Source organism: Lampris incognitus, chromosome 1, assembly GCF_029633865.1.
Source record: "Lampris incognitus isolate fLamInc1 chromosome 1, fLamInc1.hap2, whole genome shotgun sequence".
Taxonomy (NCBI): Eukaryota; Metazoa; Chordata; class Actinopteri; order Lampriformes; family Lampridae; genus Lampris; species Lampris incognitus.
In genome coordinates, this window is record NC_079211.1 from 122,119,741 (window position 1) to 122,137,870 (window position 18,130).

The 18,130-nt window shown below is 45.0% G+C and overlaps 1 protein-coding gene across 2 annotated transcripts; it reads right to left on the bottom strand.

Moving 5' to 3' along the window:
* Window positions 1-321: 321 nt before the first annotated feature.
* psmd9 (proteasome 26S subunit, non-ATPase 9) lies at window positions 322-5,239 on the bottom strand. 2 transcript variants are annotated; one of them, XM_056282628.1, is made up of 6 exons: window positions 5,068-5,239; window positions 4,808-4,904; window positions 4,215-4,408; window positions 3,960-4,061; window positions 3,742-3,830; window positions 322-1,948 (listed from the first exon to the last, which is right to left on the bottom strand). In XM_056282628.1, the coding sequence occupies exons 1-6, from the start codon at window positions 5,191-5,193 to the stop codon at window positions 1,921-1,923; spliced, it is 636 nt and encodes a 211-aa protein (XP_056138603.1). In that variant the 5' UTR covers window positions 5,194-5,239; the 3' UTR covers window positions 322-1,920. The 2 variants fall into 2 exon arrangements, with proteins under 2 accessions (XP_056138603.1, XP_056138596.1); XM_056282621.1 differs by having other exon boundaries at window positions 326-1,948; window positions 4,808-4,907; window positions 5,068-5,237.
* Window positions 5,240-18,130: the final 12,891 nt, after the last annotated feature.

Sequence of the window (18,130 nt, forward strand, 5' to 3'; positions counted from 1 at the left end):
TTAAGGTCTGGGAAGATTTCAGTAGTTTTCAAAGTGGGGGCTGTCAGGGGGGCCTCAGCAAATTGGAGGAAAGATGAGGGGAAATGCTAACAAAAAAAAAATCTAATATGTGTATTATAAAATGTATAACATATAATTAATAGATATAATTTTGGATGTTGTTGAGCTAAACTGACAAGCAATGCTTATAATGGAAAACAAATATCGAATCTGATGGATGTTAAAACCCCTGGCTCTACAGGGTGCAACTAAAAAGGGGGACATCAAAACCATTCAATGAACCAAAATGATTTATTACAAAATAACTACTACTACAAACCACTCCCACCAGGGAGAGTGGTTCGTCACATGGAATAATTAAAGATTGAAATACAAATGTAATCATTATTGCATTAATAAAAGGAAATATATTCCAAGTTTTTTCTTTTCACATTTGCCATAGTATTGTCAATGGGGTTTAAAGACATCTTGCAAAGCGGAGGCCCCAGCCAGAAACTAATGCCATTTGGAGGGCCTCGGCATGGAAAAGTTTGAGAACCCCTGGAGATTGTAAATAAGCAAGCAAGGAAATTTTTATTCATATAGCACTTTTAAAACCATGACTGGGAGCACCCCAGTCAGCAGTGGTGTCCCAGGAGGGACAAACCACAAATCGGTGACAGGGTGTTGGGCACCCAAGACTCATCGATGCACGAGGGCAACTAAGGCTATCCTGTCTGGTTCAAACCAATAGAAGGTCTACTGTGGCACAAGTCACAGAAAATTTTAATGATGGTTATGGGGGGAATGTGTCACAACACAGTGCATCGCGCCCAGCTGCATATGAGGCTACATAGCCGCAGACTGCCCATAATTACCCCAGTCCACTATCGAAAGCCCCTACAATGGGAATATGAGCATCAGAACTGGACCTTGGAGCAGTGGAAGGTCACCTGGTCTGAATGGTTGAGTTTTCTTTTAGAGTACGTGGATGGCCGTGTACATGTGTGCCATTTACTTCGGGAAGTGATGGCACCAGGATGCACTTTGGGAAGACAACAAGCCGGCAGAGGGAGTGTGATACTCTGGGCAATGCTCTGCTGAGAAACCTTGGGTCCAGCCATTCATGTGGATATAAATTTGACACATGGCACCTACCTAAACATGATTGCGGACCAGGTACACACCTTCATGGCAATGGTATTCCCTGATGGCAGTGGCCTCTTTCAGCAGGATGTGTCCTGCCACATTACACACATGGTTCTGGAATGGTTTGAGGAACATGATTCAAGCTGTTGCCCTGACCTCCAAATTTTCCAAATCTTGGTCCAATTGATCATCTATCTGTGGGATGTGGACAAGTCCGATCCATGGCGGCTCCACCTCACAACTTACTGGACTTGAAGTATCTGCTGCTAATGTTTTGGTGCCAGATACCACAGGCCACCTTCAGAGTTCTTGTAGAGTCTATGCCTCGGCGGGTCGGTGCTATTTTGGCGGCACACGGAAGACCAACCGCGTATTAGGCAGGTGGTCATAATGTTTTGGCTCATCAGTGTATGTATAAAAGCTGAGCTGTGATCTCCCTGGGCATTTAATTCAGGCAGTGCCATGGCCTTTCATTTAGACAACCAACAACAAATGCTAAGTTGCCCTTTGTGAACTGAAAAAAAAAATCTTTGGTCTGAGGGATGAAAGGCTCTCTAAATATTTAGTTGGTACAGTTGGCGTAAATGTAGAACTGTGTTTAACATGGAAGTAACATGATACTTTATTTCCTCACATCCCACTAGAGAGCGCCAATTTTAGCAGAAAACATTTCAAATAGTAACTCTGCATAATATGAACAATCTGAAAAATTTCTTTGCATTGTGTAATTATTCAAATTAGCTATGCTGGGAGAAATTCTCTACAGTTGACTCTTCCGCAGTCTGATGATGATCATCTCTGGATAGGAACAATGTTGCATCTGAGAAAGAAAACAATGATAAAATAATGATTGAGTCTTATTTGAATTTAAGTTTAGCAAATAACACAAACATCTCAGAAAATACATTTTTCTATGGTAATAATAATAATAATAAATCAAACTTATATAGCGCTTTTCTAACACTCAAACTCACTTTACAATAAACGGCGGTGAAACAAGACAACAGATAAACAAAACACAGACATACAGGGGTGGATGGGAAGGGGGGCTACGAGAGAGAGAAGTAGCAGTCACACATGACGCCAGCAGTACTCTCAGACTTAAACAGATACAAAAGGGCAAGAAAAACAACAGCACTGTAGATGCTGATTTTCTGTAGGGGTGTACTCCCATAGCCAAATCCTCTCCTGAGGTATCCACTAGGCAGTGACACTATTTAACCCATAGCTGGGGGCTGGTTCATGGGCATCAGGGAATATCAACAAACCGGTGCGCCTGCGTACCACACGTCTAGGGGCCAGACCTCCTCTGAGTCTCTTGTAGTTCAGCCAGGGTCCAAGGTGTACCCAGTTACCGTGTGTCACCAAAATGGCGGTACCATTTCGCTATGATACCGCCAATGCCATAGCCCCCTTTATGGAAAAAATGCATCCATCTTCTCAAATATTTGGATGTATTCACTTAACAGATGCAAATTCCTGAGGTCCTGTCATTTTGTTTGCTGTTGGGAGAGTTGATTCCACCATTCTTGACTGAGCTAGTAACTTTGTGTTTAAGTCAGGGGCAATTGTAAAGCACAATAACAATGCATTAGATGTAATTTGTAAGATAAATATATTGACAATGTAAAAATTATTTTCTGCTTTTGCACATTTTGGGTTGCTTATTGAGCATTATTGCAGGGAAAGCACTCAACTGAATCCATATGTATAAGAAAGACTAGCTTGGTGTCTTTAGCTGGCAAAATGTAAAATGGTAAATTATAAGTGGACAATAATAACCTGTACCAGGCCCTCCTAAAGTGGATCATCCAATTCCTGTTTGGATGTTCTGCCATATCCTGAAAGACTTAATTATTCACTATTTACTAAGTTTCTGCCCTGTTTATGCAAAACTTATAAAATAGCATTATTAGAATACCATAAATGATCTATCAACCGCCTAATGAACACCAGAACATTAAATGTAAGTCTTTGAGAAAGGGTGAGGCCTATCATACGACTATCCAAATGAGTATCGGTTTGTTGGTTCACCATGAAACATGCTGCTCACATTGGCCATTAAAACAGGTAGAAACACTGCAGCGCCATTACCCCCCCCCCCCAAATATTTTCAGCGAAATCCATCTCATTAGATACATATAATGTACGGAAGAGCATAAGTTAAAATCCTGAAGTCTGGTTGAGTAACCTGTAGATGTCGCTTATAACATACTAACTGCTTGGAACTTAAGGTGGGTTGAAAATATTTCATAAAATTTTGTAGTACTGGTCTGGACCCCTTTAGAACAGTCAGACCAAATTTCGTTCAATAAGTACAAGGGTGTCAGCAACTGCTGACACATGGGATGCTGCTTTCATTTAACTGCTTTGTATTTTGTTTTTGTAAGGCATGTAATGCTGGAGCAATTTCAAAGCTGTGTAATTTTCAAAAATGCCTGCACTTCACTCCAGCCAAAAAACCCCACATTTTTACCTCAGAGATGGCATACTTTCAAAACAGCAAATTATAAATGTTAACACTGTTTACTGAATAATAACCTTCTATAATAGTATAGCAAATATAAACTGTGCATCGTTTAAAACTTTGCTGTGATGACGAGCAGCACTCACCCAAGTAGGCCTCTCCCTGACCATCGCTGTGGAGTAAAGGTCATCTGAGTTCGCTGGCCATTTCGAATCACTGTAACACGTAAAGGTTTCTGTAGCATAGAAAATAAAAAATATGAATATGACGACAGTTTACATTTCAAACTTTAATGAGTGATTAGATTAAAGGGTAACCTATGGTTGTCTCCAAAGACAAATCGTGCTTTACATCAAAGGCTTACCCCTTCACTATGTTGGACCACTGAAGCAATATTCTGAAGATTCTGAAAATTGCCTGTGTTCACAGAACCAAACTCAATTATCTCATCACCAACTCGGATGTCCTGTAGAGGGAATTAACCAAGTATTATACTCACAGTCACAAAAACAGACCCTTTTTGTCATTTCACTTCCCATCACGTTATTGTATGAAAACAAAGCACTTGCTTTTGTTGCAGATAGGCCTACTGCCCACATGGCAAAACCATTTCACTCACAGCTCTGCTGGCAGGGGAGCCTTGTGTTACAACCTCCACTCGGGCAAAGGGAGAGGGCAGAGTAACATCATGCGCCAAAGCCTCTGCCTGGGCTTCTGCCTCATCCTGCTCACGCTTGGCTTTCTCTCGTGCGTGCAGCCTGTGCAGGGCGTCTTCTATCTCCAGCATAATGGCCTTGTGATCATTCTGCAGGCCTGATAAATTAAAAGAGATAGTTTAAAAACATTAAATATTATAGTGGGTTTTCGTAAGATAAAAAAAAGACAATTTTGTTTTTTATTGTGTATAAAAGATCCCAGACAAGACTCCTCCAGGTGTCTCCACACCGTCCATAATAAAGCTTGAGTTGAACTGTGGGGGGTGCGGCCACTTGTAAGAAAAAGTATTAATATAATGTAATAAATAAGTTTAATCAATTCGAGGATGCACTCTACATTCAAACAGCAGAGAGACTGATCCTTTGTTAGGAAAGGTTATAAGACAACAGAATCATCATCTGGCATTATTGGTTCAAACAAAAGTGTGAAATTACAATAAACAGCAATACAAAAGTCACCAGAAATCAAACAGCTTAAAACGAAAATACCACCAACAGGAAATACTGTGTCTTGCTGCCCTGATCTGGTATAAGTTAACATCCGCACGTGGGTATCCGTCTGCGTCAACCAAGGGACTTGCAACTCCAACACCCTGCTGTTGAAAAGCAGAGATGAACATGTTTACACGCACACTTGACAGATGATTCTAAATTAATAACAACACTCGAGCAAGGTTAGCCGACGACGTGCTAGCTTGAGCAGCTAACTGTCCGGATTCGGACAGATATCCAATAGATTTGGATCAGCAAACTCACATCATCCAAGACGTCGTAATAAGCTTTTATCTGCTCTTCGATGTCGTCTTTCTTTTTAATTAGATTTTGAACGTCTTCCATTGTTATGACGGATTTTCCGCCGTCGCTTCCTTCTGTCATCTTCATGTCCGAGACCAGTTAGCTGTACTTAGGGCGCAAAACTACAACTACGGGTATCCCAAAAGTTCAAAATATATACTAAAACTCCCAAACGCTCCGGACAGGTACAAGGATATCAGAGTATATTTGCCCCAAAAAACGTCAAAAACGTGGAATAAATTAGTTTGTTTAATACTGGAATTTAACACAGTACAAATAATGTTCAACGCAAGAAACAATCTACTACCGAGTAACATACAAAAAAAAGTTCTCAGATAGAGATTCTGTGCATATATATATATATATATAGTCCGCTGACTTCCGGTTTATACAGCAGCAGTCATACCAGTTTCCTGTTCGTTGGCGTGTGTTATTTTTCGCCATGCCTGAGAGATTTACTATGGATAAATGTCAACAACATGCACAGAATTGTCGACAAATTTTCACCTGCACTTACCAGCAAACGGGTGAAAAGTTTCAAGTTGTACATATCAAGTTACATCCACAATTATGAGGATCAGAATCAGAATCAGAATACTTTATTTATCTCCAAGGGGAAATTGAGTTCTATTGCAGACACGCTCTAATAATTAAAAACTAACAAGATACAAGATAAGAAAATAGAAACAGAAACAAATAGAAATAAAACATAAATAAGATGTTGAGATATAACACCAGTGTATTTGTATGACTATGTGTTACTGTGTACTATTATTTTGTTTACGACTTTGTTTGTCCACAAGTGGGCGGTGTTGCGCTTGCATGCGTGGATTGATTACGTCACTGAGACGTTGTTCATTTTTTTTCTTCTTCCAAAACGACCGAATAAACGGAGCCTGCATTTTTCCCTCCAGCAGAAGTTCGGTAGTCAGTACGATTCTTTGTCACGGTTTAATAATCCCCTTCATCTGCGCAGAGATAGACATAAAGTATTAGTCTAGTCTTCTAACAGGTTATGGGCCCAGATAACGTTGGATTATTTAGTAGTTTGATAAAAGAAGTACACGAAGTGTGATAACCTCGGATGGCGGGATGCGCGCAGGTTAGCACGGAGTAGCAAGTTAGCAAGTGTGAAGCTAGTTAGCATCGAGAGAGGCTATCGGGAAGCTAACGGAACGCTAAGCTAAGCTAACGCTACCTAGGGAGATGGAGCGAAAGAAGAGCAGGTGGCCCACATTCAACGGACAGGCCGATGAGTATGAACTGTGGGAAGAGCGAATGCTCTGTTGCATGCATGGTGTGGGGCTGAAAACCACCATTCTTACCGAGCCCGTGGGACCTTTGACAGTGGAAGAGCAGGCCCTAGACGAGGAGCGGAACGCGGACGCCTACTGCGCATTGGCGCCTTTATTGGACAACACAAGCTTGGGACTGATCTTCAGAGAAACGAAGGACAAAGGTAGAGAGAGTCTACGGGTGTTGCGGGAACATTACATTGGTAAGGGCAGACCCCGGATTGTCACTCTGTATGTAACATTGACTGGGCTAAAGAAAGCTGATAATGAGACGATAACCGAATACATTATCCGAGCTGAACAAATCATTACGGCTCTCAAAGGGGCGGGAGAAGCACCGAGTGAGGGACAAATGATGGCCATGGTGATGAGGGGGTTACCCGAGAGATATAAGCCATTCACTCTAATGGTGACACATGGCGACAGTGAGTTGACATTGGGACAATTTAAGGCCAAATTGAGAAACTTTGAGGCGGCAGAAGATGTAGCTAATGCTACAGCATCGGACGAGACGTCCGAGAGGGTGATGAAGGCCCACGCAGCGCCTAAGAAAAAGCCAGTGAAACGCTGTGAGGGAGATGATGAACAAACGGTGTGCTGGCGATGCGGTGACAAAGGCCATCGGAAAACGGACTGTTCACGCAGCGTGTGGTGCAGCTTCTGCCAGGTCAAGGGTCACACGGACAAAGTGTGCAAGAAGAAGGACCGCGCTGATGGAGCCAGGTGTGCACGCGAGCAAGGTGGCGGCGGCGGTGGTGGTCACGGAGCAGGTCAAGGTCAGGGACCGGGGAATACTGCGGAAGAAGAGAACTACATCTTCAGAGTGCAGGCTGGAGAGACCAGCTCAGCAGGACCAGGACGACGGCAACAGTTCAAACCAGGATTGATTGTGGACTGTGGGGCTTCTTCCCACATAGTCAATGATAAGAAGAAGTTCAAGAGCTTTGACAGCTCGTTCGAGCCAGAGAAACACTGCATGGAGCTGGCGGACGGTAAGCACACCTTTGGTGTGGTGCAGGGCAGGGGAGATGCTACGGTATGTCTGCTCGACAGTGAGGGGCGACGGTGTAGAGTGACACTGCGGAACGCACTATATATTCCATCGTACCCCCAAGAGCTCTTCTCTGTGAAGTCTGCGACAGCACACGGAGCCAGTGTGTTCTTCGAAGAGGGCAGAGATGCCCTGATGTCACCGGATGGTACCAGGTTTGACATTTTTGTACAGGGGAAAATGTACTATTTGCAAACTGAATGTGTTGTTGAAAAGTGCCATGTGAGCCATGATATAGAAACTTGGCATGAGATAATGGGCCACTGCAACTATGACGATATCATAAAGCTACAGGATATCACTGATGGTATGCATATAAAGGGTAAAGTGTGTAAACCTGACAAAGAGTGTGCAGTATGCATAGAAGGGAAGTTTACCCAAAACAGGAACAGGAAATCTATAGACAAAGCCAAGACACCACTGGAGTTGGTAAACACTGATTTAGCCGGTCCTGTGGCAAACAAGTCCATTAATGGTTTCAGGTACATGCAATCATTTACAGATGTGTGCACAGGGGCAGTGTGTGTTTATTTCTTAAAAACAAAGAGTGACGCAGTGCAAGCGACCGAGAAATTCCTGGCAGATGTAGCTCCCTATGGGACAGTGAAATGCATAAGGTCGGATAATGGAACTGAGTTTACAGGCAAGGAGTTTCAAACCCTGTTGAGACGGAACAAAATAAGACATGAGACGTCCTGCCCATACTCTCCCCATCAAAATGGCGTCGCAGAGAGACAAGGACGCACCCTATTCGAGATGGCAAGGTGTATGCTAATAGATAGTGGTCTACCAAAGAGCCTCTGGCATTATGCTGTACAGGAGGCAGCCCACACCAGAAACAGATGCTTCAACAAGCACACAGGCACTACGCCATACACGGCAATGACAGGAAAAAAGTGCAACATGGCTAGAATGCAAAAATTCGGGACAGAATGCTATGCTTACCAGCAGGACAAGGGAAAGTTAGATTCTAGATGTGAGAGGGGGCGTTTTGTAGGACACGACAAGAACAGCCCGGCCCACCTAGTCTATTACCCTGACCAAGAGAAAGTACAGAAACACAGACTTGTTAAATTTGTACACAAGGCAACTAGTGAAAATGAGACTCAGACACCAGGTCTGCACCCAGAAGACTGGGTAAGAGAGAGAAAGTCTGTTGAGACAGCTGCAACTCAGCCTAGAGTACAGAAAAATGTACAGACTGACGGTACACAGTCAGCACCCGAGGATGATGACGAGGAGCACCCAAGGGTGACATCACAAGCGTCAGACAGTGGGAGGTACCCCCAAAGGGAACGCAACCCTCCGAGATACCTGATTGACTATAGTCAGGGCGACAGTGATGACAGCTCACTCACTACTATAGATTATGCATACAGGGCAGTGTGCGGTGTCCCTCTGACCTTTAAAGAGGCCATGGAATCGCCGGAATCAGAAAAGTGGTCCAGGGCAATGGACGAGGAAATGGAGTCTCTAAGAGACAACAAAACATTCACCCTTACGAAATTGCCAGAGGGCAAGAAAACAGTGGGAGGAAGGTGGGTGTATGCGATAAAGACAGATATAGACGGACACGACAAGTACAAGGCTAGATTTGTAGCAAAGGGATATAGCCAGAGAGCTGGGGTGGATTATGGGGAGACATTTTCGCCAACAGCCAACCTAACAAGTGTTCGAGTGCTTCTACAGAAGGCGGCTCAGTATGACTTGATTTTACACCAGATGGATGTAAAGACGGCCTATCTTCATGCCCCCATAGACTATGACATATACATGGAACAACCTGAGGGTTATATTGAGAAGGGAGAAAAACTAGTGTGTAAACTAGAGAAGTCAATCTACGGCCTCAAGCAGTCTGGCCGCAATTGGAACTTACTGTTACACGAGTGTTTGACAGGTGATGGTTTTACACAAAACCAATCAGACCATTGTGTGTACTCCAAGGAGTCACAGGAAAGGATGTCATTGGTGTATTGCCCTACAGACGAAATGGTTGCGGGTGTAATGACGAAGCCCGCATCCAAGGTAAAACTGAAGACATTTGCTAAGGCAATGTTTGGTGTGTGAAATGTGAGTGGTATGGGTTATACCAAGTTTTTTTTTCTTTCTATAAATATGAAAAGGTATACAGTAAGCTCATGATTCATAAGTGGGAGTGTTGAGATATAACACCAGTGTATTTGTATGACTATGTGTTACTGTGTACTATTATTTTGTTTACGACTTTGTTTGTCCACAAGTGGGCGGTGTTGCGCTTGCATGCGTGGATTGATTACGTCTTTTTCTTCTTCCAAAACGACCGAATAAACGGAGCCTGCATTTTTCCCTCCAGCAGAAGTTCGGTAGTCAGTACGATTCTTTGTCACGGTTTAATAATCCACTTCATCTGCGCAGAGATAGACATAAAGTATTAGTCTAGTCTTCTAACATAAGAAATAGAAATAAGAACAAAATATATCAACAAGCATGGTGCACATAACACCCTATCTACTATACTGCACTACTGCAGCACAAAACAAACAGCACAAACAAAACCCGACAGGGCCAGTCCAATGACCATTAACTCAGAGTGTCTGACGGTCTGAGTCTGAGGGAGGAGTTGTAAAGTTTGATGGCCACAGGCAGGAATGACCTCCTGTGGCGCTCTGTGGTGCTTTTCAGCAGAATGAGTCTATTACTAAAAGTACTCCTTTGCCCAACCAGCATGTCATGGAGTGGGTGGGAGACATTGTCCATGATGGCACGTAATTTCAACAGCGTCCTCCTCTCAGAAACCGCTGCCAGAGAGTCCAGCTCCACCCCCACAACGTCACCGGCCTTGCATATCACTTTATTGAGCCTGTTTGCATCCGCTACCCTCAACCTGCTGCCCCAACACACAACAGCAAACAGGAGAGCACTGGCCACCACAGACTCATACCACATCCTGAGGATTGTCTGGCAGATGTTGAAGGACCTCAGCCTCCTCAAAAAGTAGAGATGGCTCTGTCCCTTCTTGTAGAGGGCATCAGTGTTCTTAACCCAGTCCAGTTTATTGTCTATATACACCCCCAGGTACTTAAAGTATTTCTCAGTGTCCACACTGACCCCCTGGCCAGCAAGCTCTGTGAGAGCTTGCTGGCTTATCCAGGTGGACATACTAGACACGGTTAAGCAGGAAAATGATGGCAGCCTCAACTCCCAGTCGGGGTTGGTAGGCGAACTGGAGGGGGTCTAGGTGTAGCTTGATCGTGGGCCAAAGCTGCTCCAGAATGAGCCTTTCCAGAGTCTTCATGATGTATGAAGTCAATGCTACCGGTCTGTAGTCCTTGGAGCCCCTGGGATGTGACGTTTTAGGCACAGGAATGAGGCAGGATGTTTTCCATAGCACGGGGTCACATTATGAAGATGAGGATACTCATCCTCATAATGTGACAATTGTGACAGTGACAATTACGAGGATACTCATCCTCATAATTGTGGATGTAACTTGATATGTACGAGGTCGAACAAATTCTTTACTTCACAAGGTTGGTGCTGGAATGCATCGTCTGGAAGGAGGTGGGAGGGAACTCCCACTTCCCTCCGGTGGGAGTCATCCCAGGTGGAGCACCTCATCAAATGCTCACAGTAGAATTGACCAATCTTATGATTGGGTAGGGGCTTGGGTAGGGGCTAGTTCAGCTTAGGAACAGCGGGAAACAGTAGATTGATGTTAGACACAGCTCGGGCTCTTTGGCCCTCTTGCGCATTTGCTCGTCCAGGACCCCCCCCCAGGACCCCCCCCCCGAGCCTGCGGCCTCGCACCTTTACTAACCAACTCTATGTCAACGTGGATTGTAAAAAAACACACAGCTAAATAATTATAAAGCGCTAGCAACATAATCAGTGACGTCATATGTAGTCGAAGGACCCCGAGTCAATATTGGTCGAGTCCGCTGTGAGCATTTGATGACGTGCAGCAGAGTTCCCTCCCACCTCCCTCTGGATGATTCATTCTAGCACCAACCACTTCACAACGCACACTCCCGTAAAGCTGTCAGCTGTAACAAAACACCAAACACGGTACTCAACAGTAAATATTGCAGGGGGCGTGCCAAGATGGCGGACTGAGGATCGAATTTTATGCAGGCTCTGAGACCTAACTCCTTTAAAGACCTTCAAATCGTCTAAAACATACAGTCAAACGATAAAACAATATAGTTGGCATCGTGCACTAAATCTTTGCATCAAGTTAGACTACTTCAACTTATCTTAAATTCCTAAATTGAACGATATGGCGGGAGCTAGCAAAGATCTAGGCTACTTGTTAGCCGTTCTTCAGCAACCGTGTGACAATGTGAATATCGCTCTGATGGAACAAGAGACAACCTGTTAGACAACATACCCCGCTGAAAAACCTGAAACTGAAGAAAATGAAGCAATCGCCTGTTCAGGAGGAAAACATCTCCAACAGTGTCCTTTTCAAGATTCAAGATTCTTTATTGTTACATCTCATTATACAAGAGAGTAAAATTCTTGTGTTTCGGCTCCTCAACACTGCAGCAACAATAGTAATAAATAACAACAAAACAGAACAAAAAAGCAATAATAATAATAAATAGTGTTGGTGCATGTAGGGTGCTGTGTGGGCCCAGCCTTAATAAATGTGCACATGTGTATGTAGTTGTTTGTATATTTGTGTGTGTTTGTGTATGCCAAGCTACACCTGTGTGAGTGTGTTTGTGTGTAAACTGATGATCCACTGAAGACCATAGGTCAGTATTAGTGCGGCACCAGCCTTAGTGTCTGTAATGTTCTTTCTTAAAAAGCTTGGTTGCTTGGTGGAAAAAGCTGTTCTGGAGCCTACTGGTCCTAGCTTTGGGGCTGCGGTACCGCTTGCCTGACGGTAGCAGCTGGAACAGTCCATAGTTGGGGTGGCTGGGGTCTTTGATAACTACAGGCTTTGCTGACACAGCGTCCATTGTATATGTCCTGGATGGAGGGAAGCTCGCATCCACTGATGTCCTGGGCCGTCTGATAACCCTCTGCAGTGTTTTGCGGTTGTGGGCAGTACAGTTCCCATGCCAGGCGGTGAGGTATGGCGACAGAATAGTACCAAAACGCACTCGCGCGATAAAACGTGCATTCGGGCGTATTATATTATTTCACACACGTAGATATTAACTGCGAGCGCGCAAATTATCTCTGTGCGCGCGCACTCAGAGTACATTGCTCCCCAAGAGAGGAAAAAAATGCTGCGAGCGAGGAGGAATCTGTGACCAGCGGGCCAAACAACCACTCGAAAATCACTCCGCTCTCTCGAAGTTGATTTCTGCTTTTGGCACAGTGGGGGAGGGAACCAGGGGTCGGTACTGGCTCTGCTGTGATTGGTCGTTTCTGAAGAGCGACATTTGATTGACAGCCCTCCTTTCAGAAAGCCCGGGAAAGTGAACTCCCAGTCCCTGAAGAAGACGCCATTACCACTTTGTTCTCGAACTCCGCTGATGAGCAGGCCTTTTTTCAGGTAGGATAACCTGGATTGAATTCGACTATTTGCAATGAATGAAAATAGTGGCTTTAGTAGAGTTTCATGAAAATATGTTTCTGAGAAATATGTTGTGTAGTGTAGTTAACTTAATTACCAGCATTAGTCTGCGTGCATTCTATCTAGATGAAATTTTGCACAAGCCACTGTTTTCGTTCATCACAAATGCCCGAATTCAGGTTTCTTACCTGAAGTAACTTCTGCCCAGACGCCGTTGTCTTCTTCGTTTCGGCAGACTTCCATGAGAAAAGGGCTGTCAATCAAATGTCGCTCTTCAGAAACGACCAATCACAGCAGAGCCAGTACCGACCATGGTTCCCTCCCCCACTGTGCCAATACCGCCCCTTGTTTCCTCCCCCACTGTGCCAATACCGCCCCTGGTTCCCCCTCCCACTGTGCCAAAAGTTTCAGGTGAGAGAGCAGAAATTCACTTCGCGCGAGCAGAAATCAACTTCGAGAGAGCGGAGCGATTTTCGAGTGGTTGTTTGGCGCGCTGGTCACAGATTTCTCCTCGTTCGCAGCATTTTTTTTCTCTCGAGGAGCAGTTTCCTCTGAGTGCGCGCGCACAGAGATAATTTGCGCGCTCGCAGTTAATATCTACGTGTGTGAAATAATATAATACGCCCAAATGCATGTTTTATCGCGCGAGTGCTTTTTGGCACTATTCTGTCGCCATACAATTTGCCAAGATTTGCAACGAAAGGAAAATCCGCTTCAGGGAGTACTTGTGCAGAGGACCGAGAAGCTCATGCTCGTCTTTGGCCAAAGGTTGAAGAGGCGAGGATAGACATGCTGTCATCGACGGCCGCCGTGTGGTCGGCTGACAGAAGTGCATCGTTTTTTCTCTCCTTGTCACCCACTGTTGGAGGTATGCTACTACTACTACTACTACTTTCGGCTGCTCCCGTTAGGGGTCGCCACAGCGGATCATCCGTTTCCATTTCTTCCTGTCTTCTGCATCTTCCTCTGTCACACCAGCCACCTGCATGTCTTCCCTCACCACATCCATAAACCTCCTCTTTGGCCTTCCTCTTCTCCTCCTCCCTGGCAGCTCCATATTCAGCATCCTTCTCCCAATATACTCAGCATCTCTCCTCCACACATGTCCAAGCCATCTCAATCCTGCCTCTCTTGCTTTGTCTCCAAACCGTCCAACCTGAGCGGTCCCTCTAATATAATCGTTCCTAATCCTGTCCTTCTTCGTTACTCCCAGTGAAAATCTTAGCATCTTCAACTCTGCCACCTCCAGCTCCGCCTCCTGTCTTTTCGTCAGTGCCAATGTCTCCAAACCATATAACATAGCTGGTCTCACAACCATCTTGTAAACTTTCCCTTTAACTCTTGCTGGTACCCTTCTGTCGCAAATCACTCCTGACACACTTCTCCACCCACTCCACCCTGCCTGCACTCTCTTTTTCACCGCTCTACTGCACTCCCCGTTACTTTGGACGGTTGACCCCAAGTATTTAAACTCAAATGCCTTTGTCACCTCCACTCCTTGCATCCTGACCATTCCACTGTCCTCTCTCTCATTCACGCATAGGTATTCCGTCTTGCTCCTACTGACTTTCATTCCTCTTCTCTCCAGTGCATACCTCCACCTCTCCAGGCTCTCCTCAACCTGCACCCTACTCTCGCTACAGATCACAATGTCATCCGCGAACATCATCATCCATGGAGACTCCTGCCTGATCTTGTCCGTCAACCTATCCATCACCATTGCAAACATGAAAGGGCTCAGAGCCGATCCTTGATGTAATCCCACCTCCACCTTGAACCCATCTGTCATTCCAACTGCACACCTCACCATTGTCACACTTCCCTCATACGTATCCTGCACCACTCCTACATACTTCTCTGCAACTCCTGACTTCCTCATACAATACCACACCTCCTCTCTCGGCACTCTGTCATAAGCTTTCTCTAAATCTACAAAGACACAATGCAACTCTTTCTGGCCTTCTCTATACTTCTCAATCAACATTCTCAAAGCAAACATCGCATCTGTGGTGCTCTTTCGTGGCATGAAACCATACTGCTGCTCGCTGATCGTCACCTCTCCTCTTAACCTAGCTTCTATTACTCTTTCCCAAATCTTCATGCTGTGGCTGATCAACTTTATACCTCTGTAGTTGTTACAGTTCTGCACATCCCCCTTGTTCTTGAAAATCGGTACCAGTATGCTTCTTCTCCACTCCTCAGGCATCCTCTCACTTTCCAGGATTGTGTTAAACAATCTAGTTAAAAACTCCACTGCCATCTCTCCTAAACATCTCCATGCCTCCACAGGTATGTCATCAGGACCAACTGCCTTTCCACTCTTCATCCTCTTCATAGCTGTCCTCACTTCCTCCTTGTTAATCCACTGAATTCCTGATTCACTATCCCTACATCATCCAACCTTCTCTCTCTCTCAATTTCTTCATTCATCAGCCCCTCAAAGTATTCCTTCCACCTTCTTAGCACACTCTCCTCGCTTGTCAGCACATTTCCATCTCTATCCTTGATCGCCCTAACTTGCTGCACATCCTTTGCAGCTTGGTCCCTCTGTCTAGCCAATCGGTACAAGTCCTTTTCTCCTTCCTTAGTGTCTAACCTGTCATACAACTCACCATACGCCTTTTCCTTTGCCTTTGCCACCACTCTCTTTGCTTTACGCTGCATCTCCTTGTACTCCTGTCTACTTTCTTCATCTCTTTTACTATCCCACTTCTTCTTTGCCAACCTTTTCCTCTGTATAATTTGCTGTACTTCCTCATTCCACCACCAAGTCTCCTTGTCTTCCTTCCTCTGTCCTGATGACACACCAAGTACCTTCCTAGCTGTCTCCCTCACTATTTCTGCAGTGGTTGTCCAGCCATCTGGCAACTCTTCACTACCACCCAGTGCCTGTCTTAACTCCTGCCTAAACTCCACACAACAGTCTTCCTTCTTCAACTTCCACCATTTGATCTTCGGCTGTGTCTTCACTCGCTTCCTCTTCTTGGTCTCCAAAGTCATCCTACAGACCACCATTCTATGCTGCCTAGCTATGTTCTCCCCTGTCACCACCTTGCAGTCTCCAATCCCTTTTAGATGACGCCTTCTACATAAGATATAGTCCACCTGTGTGCACTTTCCTCCACTCTTGTATGTTCCCCTGTGTTCCTCCCTCTTCTTGAAATATGTATTCACCACAGCCATTTCCATCCTTTTCGCAAAATCGACCACCATCTGTCTTTCCACATTTCTCTTCTTGACTCCATACCTTCCCATCACCTCCTCATCACCTCTGTTCCCTTCACCAACATGTCCATTGAAGTCCGCTCCAATCACCACTCTCTCCTCCTTGGGTACCCTCTCCACCATGTCATCCAACTCACTCCAGAATTCTTCTTTTTCATCCATCTCACACCCAACTTGCGGGGCATATGCGCTGATAACATTCAGCAATAAACCTTCAATTTCCAGCTTCATACTCATCACTCTGTCTGACACTCTCTTCACCTCCAGCACGCTCTTGACATACTCTTCCTTCAGAATTACCCCTACCCCATTTGTCCTCCCATTCACACCATGGTAAAAGAGTTTGAACCCACCTCCCATACTCCTGGCCTTAGTCCCCTTCCACCTGGTGTCTTGCACACAAAGTATGCCTACCTTTCTTCTTTCCATCATGTCAGCCAGCTCTCTCCCTTTACCAGTCATAGTGCCAACATTCAAAGTTCCAACTCTCACCTCCACATGTCTACCCTTCCTCCTCTCCAGCTGCCTCTGAACATGCTTTCCCCCTCTCCTTCTCCTTCGCCCAACAGTAGCATAGTTTCCACCGACACCCTGCTGGTTAACAGTACCGGTGGCGGTCGTTGGTAACCCGGGCCTCGACCGATCCAGTATGTAAGTCTTATTTATGATCCGCATATTTGATTTGGCAAAGATTTTATGCCGGATGCCCTTCCTGACGCAACCCTCCCCATTTGTCCGGGCTTGGGACCGGCGCTAAGGATGCACTGGCTTGTGCATCCTCAGTGGCTGGGTTTGTTGGAGGTATGCTGTGAGTGTTAAATAAATAGTGTAGGGGGACTAATATGAATGGCTTTTTTTTACGCTAGGTATTTGCGTTACATTTTTTTTTCTCTATTCACAATTGACTGGCTCGTTTCAACGCTGGTTTCTTTTTATCTATGGCTTACTATGGGGCTGAAATAGTGTTTGGCTGTTGGTTGATCCTACCAAGATTCTGGAAAGTTATTGTTTATTTGAATCCTGCGTTGAGTTAGTAAACTCAAGCTATACTGTATGTTTTTTTCTTTATTATCGTTAAATGTTAGAGGTTTAAGGAATAGCACAAAGCGCAAGGCAATATTTCTTTTTTGCAAGGAGCAGCCAAGGGTTAATTGTTTATTCCTACAAGAAATGCACTCTACTGATACTGATGTCAATTTTTGGACATCCCAACGGGGTTGTGGTGACATATTTCTCTCCCATGGTACTTCACATTCATCAAGTGTGGCAATTTTGCTGAATCATCTGGACGGCAATATTGTTGCTCATAAGAGTGATATTGAGGGCCACTGGCTTATGGTCATCATTGAAATTGATGATTGTGTAAACTACTAATAAGACACGTTAGATGACCTTTACACAGAAAAGGCAAAAGGTGCATTCATTCGCTCAAGAGCAAGATGGATCGAGGATGGTGAAAAGAATTCATCGTATTTTTTTAATTTGGAAAAAAATAGATATGTTAGGGTTTGTGGAAGACCCCAAGCGCACGACACCAGACAGAGATGGGGTTAGCCGAAAACTGGCGTACTTTATTCCTTACGCGTACAAATAGTTAAACATCGGAAGGCAATGAGCGACAAGGAAAAAACGGAAAGTCCAAGGGGGAAAAAAACTCGCGGGTAATCCAAACGGGAACACGGCAGGATACTACCACGGGGAAACTTTGCAAGGGAAAAACATGAACCAAGGGCTGGGATGAGTTCATAGAGAAAAGGACGGTGGGAGGAGAGTAGCCGCTACTGCGGGTGCGGGGAGGTTACAACACGAACTGACAACGGGCACGTGGGAGGCCACCAAATTTAAGCCCAGCCCTGATGACTAAGCCCGGCCCTGACGAGCCGATTGGCTGCCGGCGTGGGGTGGGCGGGCCACGGCGCGGGGTGAGCGAGCCATAACAGTACCCCA